Here is a 12,801-nt window from a genome sequence, read left to right as displayed (position 1 = left end):
CATATAAAGGAGATCACGGTTTGTAGGCTTCAGGCATCCCGTGATTAATCGACATGAGGCATTCAGTGCTGCGTCTAGCTTCTGAGCATGTGTCGATCTTCTCCAGACGGGGCATGCATATTCAGCTGGAGCAAAGCACAGTGCCAGGGATGATGCACGTAGAATTTCAGGGTTTGCTCCCCAGTGTGAGTTGGTAAGTTTACGGATTATGCCGTTCCGTGTGTTGACTTTCGCTCTAGTTTTCTCTACGTGTTTCTTGTAAGACAATGTTCGATCTAACGTGACTCCAAGATAAACTGGGTTTGGGCAGTGTTGAAGTTTAACTGAGTTCCATTCCAATTGTAATTCCCTGATTGCTTCCTTGTTGTTTAGATGAAATAAACAAGTCTGCGTCTTTGCTGGATTAGGTCGAAGCTGGTTCCCGTTGTAATATTCAGTTAGTTCTTCTAAGGCATCTGTTAGATTTCTTTCAATCTGTTTGATTAATCTAGATTGGCATGCAATGGCTACATCATCAGCATAGATAAAGCTTCTTGTTGTCGGTCCAACTGGTTGGTCATTTGTATACAGATTAAAAAGTAGGGGGGACAAAACACTACCTTGTGGGAGCCCATTCTTCTGGTTCCTCCAGCGACTTCTTTGTTCTTGAAATTCCACATAGTATCTTCTGTTGGAGATCAGTGATCTCACAACTTCAGTAAGGTGGTAGTTTCCCGTCATTTTGAAAATTTTTCCCAGGAGGATTTTGTGGTTTATCGTGTCGTAAGCTGCTGATAAGTCGACAAACACCACGCCAGTTTTTTCTCCCTTCTCAAAACCGTCCTCTATGTATTGTGTTAGGCAGAGGACCTGGCCAGTGCAAGATTTATTAGAAGGTAAAAATATATTATTAATCTTTTATTTGTCTATGAGGATCAATAAAGAAAAATTGAAAACAGTAATAGATAAACAGGTGGAGCAAATCACTTACTGTGTTTACTGAACAATTTCATAGTTCTAAATACATTGTTTTTTCGTGACACTTTGGCGTCATCTTTGACACTTTGGCGTCATCTGTGACACTTTGGCGCCATCTATAGTATCATTGTAACATAATTAATTCGAACAGAGATTCGACAATATAAATAGGCACAACAGAAAGCGTAAAAAAATATCGTTGTCTGGCAGTTCATATTCCATTATCGAAAAAATTCACATAAAGTGAAATCAGAGCTATGACATTGTGCCGAAAAAGCAGGATACTATTTCTCTTCACATCTTTAAGCCAACTTCAGTTCCTGGTATCAAAGTGTTAACATGTTTGTAAAACATATATACAAAGTTTCACAGTACTTCTGAAGATGATCTCTCTGTAACATCGAAATAATAACACTCAAAATAAGCTAAGCACTGTAAGGGCTAAAATGCGCTGCTCAAAATCACGTGACTTGAGAAGCAGACATTGTGGACAGAATTTACCTTCTGTGCATCACTCCATAGATGATTATACGTTATAGCTACATATGCCTTTATTTTCATATACATTACGAGAGGTACTATGGCTGTGCTTCTTTCAAAGATATATCTTAGCTGAAGCAGCTGGGTAGGGATATATTGGATTTTATCAACCTCATATTTTGTGTGTTTTATATTAGAACCACATTATAACTCATGCCATCATATGAGTAAAAAAGAGAACACCCTATGGTAGATTTTCAGAGCAAAAGACCATTCTCTGAGGAAGTTCTCATTTTTGTATGAATAAAAATTTCGAAGCATCTTCTTTGATGGAGTTCCTACTTACTACCTCCCATCCTTGTTGAGAACGTTCTCAGTGTGCATTGATGGCATGGCTGGCACAGAACACATGCATAAAGTTACATTCATTCAGCTCATTCAAACAGGCAAACTATTCGGTGCACAAACATGAAATGGCATCAATGTGTTCTGGAAGAGTTGCACTTCAATTCGGTTTTACTTTTATGTGCAGCAACAAATTATTAAGACGATTATGGACAGTTTACGAAAATACATCTTCTTGAGATGTTACCGAATTTTCGACATGCATGAAAGTTTTTTGTTATTGAAGTTAGGTGAAGACATGTGACTTTTTATCTATTCCAAACTGGAACTCTATCAGAGTTTTACAGTTTCCTAACATGAGATAATTTTGTTTAAATACGACACATAATGGTCTGATCTTGCATCAAATACATAAGTTGTCACCTATGTGTTTCGTTACAAGAAACAGATCACTATGTTTCTAATAAACCAGTTTTTAATTTTTCTGATCCTCCTACTTATTTGGAACATAAAAAACGATAAGATTTATGCTGTGAGAATACATGATGATGAACATCTTGAAATATAAGTAACACAGCTGTTTGGTGTATACAGTCTGAAAACTTGGGTCTGCTAAATAGCAACAAAAATGCTTTAATTTTCAGTTTGTCTGAAAGATACCCCACTCTACTTCCATGATTTTCTGGAAGGAAGCTCGCCAGACAAGTATTGTTTTTATCATTAGACTCCTGTAAACTTCGACAGTTTCTCTCTTCAGTATTTCTTTGGGCTATGTGTATCATTTTTTTGCTTTCAAAGCAACATAAAACTCAATTACTACAAAAAAACGGTAAAACTTAACCTCAGCAAAACTTACTCAGCTTGGAGTATGCTGCAGTGCTCACTTCAAAAAATATAGTGTGTTCCCCATTTGTGTGTTTCATATGAAACTGGATGATGTTCTTGTTTTGGGCAACTTCCCCCACCCTTTTACTCACGTCGAGAATGTCCTTGGGTGAAGAATACTCTCCTACTTCCTTTATTAATGCAAACCTGAAAAGTTTTCCGAAATTTCGAGTATAAAGTATAGTTTCCATGTTAAGTTAAATTCACACTGTCCATCATCGCACTGTCGCATCACGGCAGTATCCATCATGTCATAGCATGTTAAGTCAATTCAAACCATGTGATCTCAACCTGTACTCCTGTGCTCAGTTATTCTTTTCACAGGAATTACGATCTTCACAAGATGATTTTCAATCTTTTTATGTGTAAAGTGCACAACCACAATGTGGTAGCTTGTGTAAGTGGATGATGAAGGTTTGCAGCTTGCAGGGATAGCTTGCATATTAGAGAAAGGAGACACACTATACAATGAGTTTGAGGATGTGGAATTGGCATTTTACGTTTTGGAAAGTCGGAGATTGAGTTTTTCATTTGTTACTTCAAACTGCACCCAGAACATCAATAAGGGACACAGCGTTGCGAGCTGTTATCACATCCCATGAAAATTGTTTTAAGGTTAACTTTAGTTGCTAGTCCAGTGCATATCTTTCTGCTATAGTCATGTCTCCCTCAATACCTTTCCCTTCAAGATACATAGGTTTCTTTACATGTTGTATTTGGCTTTTAATAGTTCAAGTTCCTTATTTGTACTGGGGTTAGGTAGTGGAACCACATAAATATTGACCACTTGATGCTTCCAAAACTGTTTCACACACAATTCAGAGGGGTGCTTAACAATAAATAGGCTTGTCACAAATACATATTTAAAAAAATAACTTGCAGTGTCTGAAGGCTCCAGTGCATTTATTTACGAAATACTACAAATGCGTGGCAATATACAAATAAATCTCACCCACTAATCAGTATGATTCTACCCACAGTACTATTTTCACTTCATGTTACAGTCACACTGCAATCTATTTCATTGTAAAATATTAAATATGGTTCCAATATCTATAAAAATCCACTTTATATATGTAGTACAGGGCAAGTAATTTAGTACAATCATGTCGTACAATTCAGACTTCTGTCTCATTGCTTCAATTACTCTGTCTACATTTACTATAAATTTTAAGAAAAGAAATAACGAAACAAAACAATTTATAGCAAATAAGGAACAACAGATAACTGATATCAACCACAAAAAACAGTGGATGTATGATGGCAGCTTTCAAAACTTTCCTGCACAGGGTCCTTGATGGTACTGTGACGTGTCATGATGGGATAGCCGGTGTGAAGGCCGCCATTTAAAATGCACTGCAGAATTTTTTATTAGGATGGGATGCGACAAGGCGCCACAGCCTATGTGAATTGTCCTTCATTCATACGACCTCATGTCTTCTGCATGCGTCTGTCTGCACACTGGTAAAGTCACATGTGATGTCATGATGAGGTGTATATGCTGTATCGAAGACGACAGAGGCTGTTTATCGACTTTTGTGATCATTCGAAATGCTAAATGTGGTAGCCGGTTTTTCAGACGAATTAAAAGAGTGGCTCACTATATCTTCAACTGGTATATTCACTGCAATTTGGGAAGTGTGAAACCACCCAAACTTTTGGAAAAAAATGACCTCAGAATATGTCATCTAACTGATAAAACTGGCAGGGTCGGAAGCAATGTTAAGGCCCATTCATATGCAATGATCTGTCTGCAAAAATGTCTGTGCACATCACTTCTGCACAGACAGATCGTTGCATGTGAACTGGGGCTTTGTGCAGTTTTGACATTTAAGCAAATCTAGAAGTTGGAGTTGGAGGTTTGAGCAATTACTCAAATCTATGTGTTTAAATCATTCTATACAGACAAGTTGGAGAGTTTGGACAGGAGATCACAGAAAGCCTGACGCCAAAACATGTTGAGTAAGCCCTTTGTTCAGTCAAGTGTTTCTCACCTGTGTGTGCAGAGTGAATGTGTGAGTTTTAAAATGGCAGATACGCTTCAGTGTTCTAGATAGTTCTTTGCCGAATTTATCGAAGTATGTAGGAGTCATACATGTTTGTGGAAAACTAAAAGCAGGGTATACAGCGACAGGGATGAGAAGGAAGGCAGCTGCTGAGAATTCTTTTACACAGGAATTGCGAGCAGTTGACCCATCGGCAAAGAGGGCAACGGAACAGAATAAAACAAATTGCTGTGGACTGTTCATCACCAAAAGTTAAGCAAAGTAACGAAATCTTTCTCATCTGTTGTCGGAGGATTGCTTGCATACTTTTACTCAATGCTGTCCTATGTCATAATCTAATGCGAGTTGTGACAGTGTAGCAAAATAAAGAAGATCCTATTTGTTCTGTGGGGGTCGAAATGTTACGTATGGTAATATCGAACCCAACATTAAGTATTCGCTCGTTTATAATGAATTCACTTTATGTTGATCATGTCGGTACAAACACATCCGCTCGAATACAGAGTTCAGAACACACTGTAATCAACTGTTTTCAAAAAAATGGTTCAAATGGCTCTGAGCACTATGGGACTCAACAGCTTAGGTCATAAGTCCCCTAGAACTTAGAACTACTTAAACCTAACTAACCTAAGGACATCACACACACCCATGCCCGAGGCAGGATTCGAACCTGCGACCGTAGCAGTCCCACGGTTCCGGACTGCAGCGCCAGAACCGCTAGACCACCGCGGCCGGCAACTGTTTTCAAAGAACTTCGTTCTCAAAGATGAGGCGGTCGGCTCTGGCAGCCGATAACCGCCACAGAGCCCCCGCCGGTAGTGCAGAGAACGGTACAGATGATGAGAGGCGTATGTTCACCTGGCCGACTGTTGGCGCAGGTGCGCGTGACCGATCGTGTTGTGGCAGGCGCTAGTGCGAGGCGCCATCAGACCGTTTCTCGATGTCTTGGTAAGCGCGACCAGCGGAGGGAAGGAGGCGCGGAAGGCGTCCACAGGTTGACCGTGCCATGCTGCTGATGGCACGGTGGAAGCAGAAGGCGGCGGCGTGTCGGTGGGGAGAACATCGTCGTGCCGAGGCCGTGCGGCACAGCGGGGTTTTGATTCGATCAAAGGCGCGGAGTTTGTCGAAGATGTGATGCGATGTATTGGCAAAGTATTTACCGGCGAGCACCGCGGTAATTGCGACGTGTCCGGCAACAGTTTGATATTGGCCGTATGACATAAAGGAGCAAGCATGCTGTGGCTTAACAGGTTGTGTAAGAGATGCCGGATGAGCAACACCCGCGATAATGACAGAGTTATAGAGGCGCTTGATATTGCAGCAGGGGAGAAAACAGCAAGCTGCACATGACTGACCTTGGCGGCGGATGACTTCGGTGTTGATGGAACTGTCACCTCAGAGTGCGTGGACAGTGAGTGTATTACAGCGGTACATGGCAGGATGTTCCAAGTGGAGTTGACAGTGATGGTGTTTTGATGTGCGAAACAGCCGTGATCGAAGGTTGGGGGGCGTGGCCGTGAGCACTGTGCACGAGGCATGGCGACAGCGAGAGGTGGTGGAAGGCGAACGTGGTTGGCGAAACCGTGGTCGGAGCAGGAAGGCGATGAGACGTAATGTGAACGTGAAGAAGTTGAATCGGCGGATGAACTACTGGTCCTTGGCGGAGAGGAGACACAGTTCGATGGAACTGGAGCTGCGTGTGTGCTGTCAGCGCTGCGGTCGAGTCGTAAGGCTGCAAGCTGCTCACGCGAAACTGCTGCACGGTCGTGTGTCGGAGTGAAAAGATGCTCACTCGTCGAAGCAGAAACTGCAGATATGTTGGTCGTACATTGCGGAGGTAGTGAAGATGGCGGCAAAGCAAGCGGCACTGGAATGCGGCTGGTTATGCCGTGGTACAGAAAAGAAGTGTCTGGAACTACCAAGGAAAGGTGGCAGCGGCGTAAATAAGTTGCTTGTATCACATCAGTAACGTAGAATTTCCACTTGAGGTGGCGTGATGATGACAGTTGTGACATCTGGGACATAGATCCATATAGCGTGATCGTCAGGGTATTAGTTGTAGCTGGTAGTAACGGCGAAGGATCGTCAGCAGTCGGAGGCGGAACAATGACAGAAGCATCTCGTTGCATGTCGTGCTCGGTCGGTGTCGGCTGCAGCATGTGTAACTCATCTTGTAACAACAAGTTGCATGTCGCAACTTGCTCACGAAGCTGTTGCAGTTGTTCAGGCGAAAATGTATGTCGTGAAGCAGTCTGCTGTGTATCACTGAGTAAGGTGGGGTCGAAATCAGAATCTGTCTCTATCAAAGGGTAATCTGGCGTACAAGACAAGGTCGGCGGCACAGTATTGACGTAACAGTTCGAGTAGAAGAGATCGTGTGTGCGATCGCGAATGTGAAACTCAGTACTCGGCGGCGGCGGAGTGAGAAGACATTTACTGCTCTATGAAGCATCGATACGGCTGAAATCGTCTTCTGGGATGGGTGAGCAAGTTGGGGGCGCGATCGAGTAGTTAACGGCCGGGCGGTAAGAGTGCACAGTGTCGGCGAGTTGTTGACAAGATGCGGGTGCGGTAGCCGTGGCGGGGTCGTATGCCGCACAGCTGTTTGTTTTGACTGGGTCGAGGACAGTGAGCCAGCAGGCGGCGGCCGTGACGTCGCTGTCGGTAGCGGTCGAGCAGAGTCGGTGCGGCTCGGATACTGCGTAGAGGGAGGCATGGCACGTGCAGTGTTGCTCTGAGAAAAAGCCGGCATTGTCGTCGGTGTAATTGATGTATTGTCGTTGATCGGTAGGATGTCCTTGATGAAATTGTTCCTGTGAATTCGACCAGGCATGCGATTTAGCCGTAGTTCGTGCGAACTGGGATTTGCAACATAGTCCCCGTTTGTTGCAGTCCATTGTTTGGCATAATTGGCCGGTATCGAAGCACTGCACAAAGTCAATTCATTACACAAAAGCAAATCAAAATAGTCCTAATTAATCGGCGAAGGAGCACTGCACTGTTCGGAAGTGAAATTACCGACGCGTTGACCGGGTTTCGACGGACGACGTGTGCGCCTCGGTCGCATTTTCGATGTGTGGGAAGGTGACGAAAGTTACCAAAAAGCACGTTTCACACAAGAGTCGGGAATTTACACACTAATTACACTTCCTGTACTCTGCATCCAGATGCGGCGCGATGCGAAGTCAATGGACGTAGAAATCCGACAAAGGGTTGCTGCATTGTTTGTCCATGGCGATGTTCCAGTAACATTTCTGGCCTCGTAAGCGGAGTTCGTAAGCGTCGGGGTCACCAGCGTGAGGGTCGAGATGTTATGTGCGGTAATATCGAACCCAATATTAAGTATTCGCTCGTTTATAATGAATTCACTTTACTTTGATCATGTCGGTACAAACTCATCCGCTCGAATACAGAGTTCGGAACACACTGTAATCAACAGTTTTCAAAGAAGTTCGTTCTCAAAGATGAGGCGGTCAACTCTTACAGTCGATAACCGCCACAGTTCTAAGGAAAATGGCAGTCAGAATATTGTGCTAGTTGATAATGGAAGATGTTGGAACAGTACCTCCTGCGTCATAGCTATTGCTACTCCTCTTTTATTTCCTAATATATTATGTGGTTCATAAGAAGAGTAACTGTAAAAATATGAATTGTAACTTGTCAGAACTGAGGTACAGTAGTTTACTTGCCTTTATGAAATCATCCTTTAGGACAGCATAAATAGCTTATGTGTGTTGGATATGGTTTCACTGAATGCTTGTTTAGATATTGCAGAAAAAACTCCAGATTTTTGTAGCTCCAATTGGCAGGGACATTAATGTCACCATCAGTCTCTCATGTGGAGAAACTGCTCTCCTCTTATAATTTTTTCCCTATTATACAAGGAATTATGAGCATAAAAAATAATTATATGTTTCTAAATCCATCCTGAAATATTTACAGCAGTCATATAGTTCGTCCTGCAACTCATGAAGTAAATTTATGAGCGAAAACTGCCTTTGCTTGAGCAGCCTCTGCATAGACCATTTTGATCTGTCTTTCTGTTTCTGACATTTTGTTTGCTTTTTGTTTTTTACAACACAACTTGTGAACACAGACAGTAATACAATTTCTTACATTTCTGAATAGATGAAATTAACTTTGAGGTTACAGTACAGAAGTGCAGTCGCTTGCCACTGAAATTTCTTTTCGACAACAACAGATGGCAGCAGAACAATAGATCGAAACTTGTCTCATGTGAACATACCACATTTGCAGCTATCTATAGAATGCACAGACATTTGCGCAAATATCTGCTCAGACAAATTGTTACATGTAGATGGGCTTTATATGTGGCTCAGTCTGTTAACTGCAGTTCTGTGGTGACAAAAATTCCATGTTTTTGTACCTACAGAAATGATTCAGTTGTTAAACTTGAAGATAGAAATATCTAATGCCAAAGCATAATTTGATAAATACTGTATTCTCTCTCTCTCTCTCTCTCTCTCTCTCTCCTCACTCTCATTGTCATCTGACACAATTACTTTCAATGTATTTTAAAATTTGCAACAATACTTACATGGTGCTGAATACTGCATTGAAGTATTCTGTACCTGTTAAGTTTCGAGTAAATTGAGGTGAAGATATTAAACTACCTTGGAAAAATTATCTATATGACGCTATGCCCTTCTATGTCTAAGAGAAGCACATCATGTTTCGTGTGTAAAGACAGACTAGTTTGGTTGCATAAATTGTCATTAGTCATGCCATAAATTTTGAGACTATGACGAATAATGTTAACAAAACTTTGCATTTTAAGGTTATAAAAAAACATTTGTAAATATTGTCAGCTGAGTACATTCACTACAAACTGGCATTTGAGAAAAAAGGTCACCTATTTTGAGCAAAAACGATGTACTATCGTCTACCATTCACAAATAACATTGTGAGATCATTTTTTTTCCAAACGTTGGCAGGTTCACAAATCCAAAGAAAATAAAGACATCAATAGCTTTCAAAATTGCAGTGAATCAGTTTAATTCATCTGCAAAAAAGCTACCGCAGTTTAGCATCTCGAACAATCACAGAAATCGATAAACAGTCTCTCTCACTTGTGATACAGTGTGTATACGTCATTAATACTCCTAATGCTTCACACATGACTTTACCAGTGTGCAAACAGACACACCCGCGCCTACTTTGCTGCTATATAAGTGAATTTATTCTGGCTGTCACATCATATTACATCAAAACATCCCACAATGAGTTCTAAATGGTGGCATTCACACTGCTCTTCAATTGATCCTCTCGTCACGTCAGTGTTTCTTGAAAAGGAAGTTTTGACGTTGTCGTCGTCTCGTAACATCGGAAATTCGTCACAGTTACCCGTGTTACAGTAGTGGATTAAGTGCTTTTGTCTCTTCTTAACTTTTTTTCATATGATTTGTTTTGGCAGCAAAGTGCAAAAATTCCATGATGACTTGGATATTTTTCCATTGATTCTTCTTCCATGATTGGGATCTGCTATATAAAAGCGTAAAATTATATATGTCTTACAATAACAGATCAGAACTGACACCTACACAGCATATAAAATAAAGAACAAATGTTGATGACACAGTTAAATTACATAATATTTTAAGTTTAAAAGTCAGCTCTAATGAAAGAGCAAAATACAGTTGTGTATGACATTGTTGGATACTTGAGAAAAGAAAAACATAACGGATGCAGTCAATTTGTTGTTGGGTTACGTAAAGCAGATTCACACACACAACTTATGTGACACCACAGCCAGTGGCTTTCTGCAGTGGCACCGTGAGCTAACATCTACACATGACGCCATAAATTCCATGTAGTTGCACAGCTTTAAAAATTGCGTCAACTGGAATCATATGGGCGGGGATTAATGTTATAGTGCAGGTTGTGGCGTTAGAGCAGTGAAGAGACATGAATACAAGAAACACAAAACACAAATCTTGGATCCAAAAATAGATTTCACACAGGATTAAGTCACACACACACACACACACACACACATACACACACACTGCTAAAGAAAATTAAACATAGGTTATTGTTCTTGTAATTCTCTGTCATATTGTGCTGTCAGCTCGTTTAGAAATTGGAAGACTGTAACTGTGATCGTTATGAGCAGGTGTACTGGGCACCAAATGAATGAAATTCCCCTATAAGATTCTAATAGTAATTTTACTGCATAAAAAACAGATATTATTAGTATCTGTCTGTATATCCAGACCTTATAAAAACTGCGAATTGACCAGCCTGATTTTAACATATTCAGCTCCTCTTAATGTTCTGAGGAGCGTGGAAGTGGCGGCCGAGTTACCACTGGTTGTTGCTAGGAATGCTGAAGTCCATGTGTTATCCACTCTATGAAATTTTAAGTCCTTGACTTTAAAAGACAACAAGCACAAGTGAACTAAGAGAAAGATACCAATTTGCACAGCACGCAGCACTGAACTTAGTCGATCGGTGGATCTGGTGGTCGCCACAGTAGCTTTGTTTCCTTGAAAAACTTTAGAGGCTGCAGTTTGAACCAATAGAGCGTTACGTGTCATCTTTCTTCGGCGGTTCCCTAGGTCGTTTGGGGAGGCCACCTACTCAGGTCCATGGCAGGCAGCCATAGTGGGACATGGATGGTTACCTTTCTCAAAGAAATCTTTGGAGAAAATGGGTAGTGAGCACTTGCGTGTAAGTATGTGCATGGTAGGGCTGTTGGTAAAATATGGATATTCCGATAGTTTCTCAAAAGCTATTTTGAAAAATTATTAAAATTTTACCTTCACTGTGTGAAGAACTCAATGTGCTTTTGGAGCTGTCAATATGTCCGATCTTTCTCTTTGTCTGTTTGAAACAAGTATATGTTGCACAAAAGAAGAAGTCTGATTGCCCTGGGGGGAGGTGGAGCGAAGTAGCAGCGTCAAAGGATTAACAAGATTTCTGATGTGAAGAAATAGCTCACCAGTAGAGTTAAAAGTAATTTTTAACATAAATAGTGTGCTTCTTCTTCACATCGGCATTCTTCAAAAACAGTTGCTGAAAATGATGAACAAAAATCTAAATGACAAGATTGGTCTTTGCGGTGGGCAGAACCGTATGGGGAAATGCTGACGTAATTGGCGCTTTCCGCTGCCAAGAGAAACTGCAACGTTTAGCTTCACCACAAAGTTTTGACACAACAACTGCTATGTCGCATGGGTTGGCAGAAATGAAAAAAAGTCATGAAGTGTTCCAGACAAATCCGATGTGTGACGAATCGAAGTGGCTGATCTATTCGACACCTTTTATTTTGCGATTTACGTAATGTTATCATTGTTAGCAAAGTGGTTATTGCCAAGTGCGAACGTGTATCGTTTTCCTTTCAGTTCTTGCTCTAAGGGGGTAGTTTGCTAGTTTGCTGATCTCCAGAATATCTCATAACAAATCCATACATAAATATACAGCTCTACAGCCAGCAGTATATTTACAATGTGAAGCTTATATTTTTATGTGTCGCTAGATAATGGTATTTACAATGTGAAGCTTATATTTTTATGTGTCGCTAGATAATGGTATCAATATGGCGGCAAGTGTACACGTAACTTTAAACCGCTCTGCAGTTTTGGAGGACTTAATTTCAATCAAGTGTATTGTTTGTGACGAAACAGTGCTAAATGGAATTAGAATGTTCGTGTTTAAACATAAATGGTGCCATTCACACTGCTATGCTCAAGAAGATTTACAAATACAGTGTAAATGTGACATAGAGTGTAACGGCCGCGAGATCGCGAGTGAAAAGTGCTACGCGGGAATAGAAGACAGCATGCAAGATGAACTACAAAAAGAACTTGACATTATAAAAAAATATATAAAAACAATGGAAAATTTGGTACTAATCATACGGGAACCGTCTGAATCGTCAAGGCAACAAGATCTCATTAATGCTAGCCATAAAATTTGTAGGTCTGCACAACCAAATGTACAAAGTGTAAACAGTACTGTAACTAGGAATATGAACGAACTGATCACTCAAAAAGACACAAGTGAATTAAACGCAAGAAAAGAAAGTGTTGATAGTGCATCTATGGATAAAAATATGAACAAACTATCCACACAAAATTATAAAAGTGGTTTAAACGGAGAAAAACAC

At 40.9% G+C, this 12,801-nt stretch overlaps 1 protein-coding gene across 1 annotated transcript; it reads right to left on the bottom strand.

The window, feature by feature from the left end:
- Nucleotides 1-5,527: 5,527 nt before the first annotated feature.
- Nucleotides 5,528-7,925, bottom strand: LOC126260969 (mucin-5AC-like). Its single transcript, XM_049958502.1, has 3 exons — nucleotides 7,819-7,925; nucleotides 7,273-7,600; nucleotides 5,528-7,114 (listed from the first exon to the last, which is right to left on the bottom strand). Exons 1-3 carry the CDS (start codon nucleotides 7,923-7,925, stop codon nucleotides 5,528-5,530), a joined length of 2,022 nt encoding a protein of 673 aa, XP_049814459.1.
- Nucleotides 7,926-12,801: the final 4,876 nt, after the last annotated feature.

Source organism: Schistocerca nitens, chromosome 1 (genome assembly GCF_023898315.1).
Source record: "Schistocerca nitens isolate TAMUIC-IGC-003100 chromosome 1, iqSchNite1.1, whole genome shotgun sequence".
In the NCBI taxonomy this organism is placed as follows: Eukaryota; Metazoa; Arthropoda; class Insecta; order Orthoptera; family Acrididae; genus Schistocerca; species Schistocerca nitens.
Note: the sequence above shows the minus strand (reverse complement) of the source record. Positions and strands in the feature narration are given on the sequence as shown.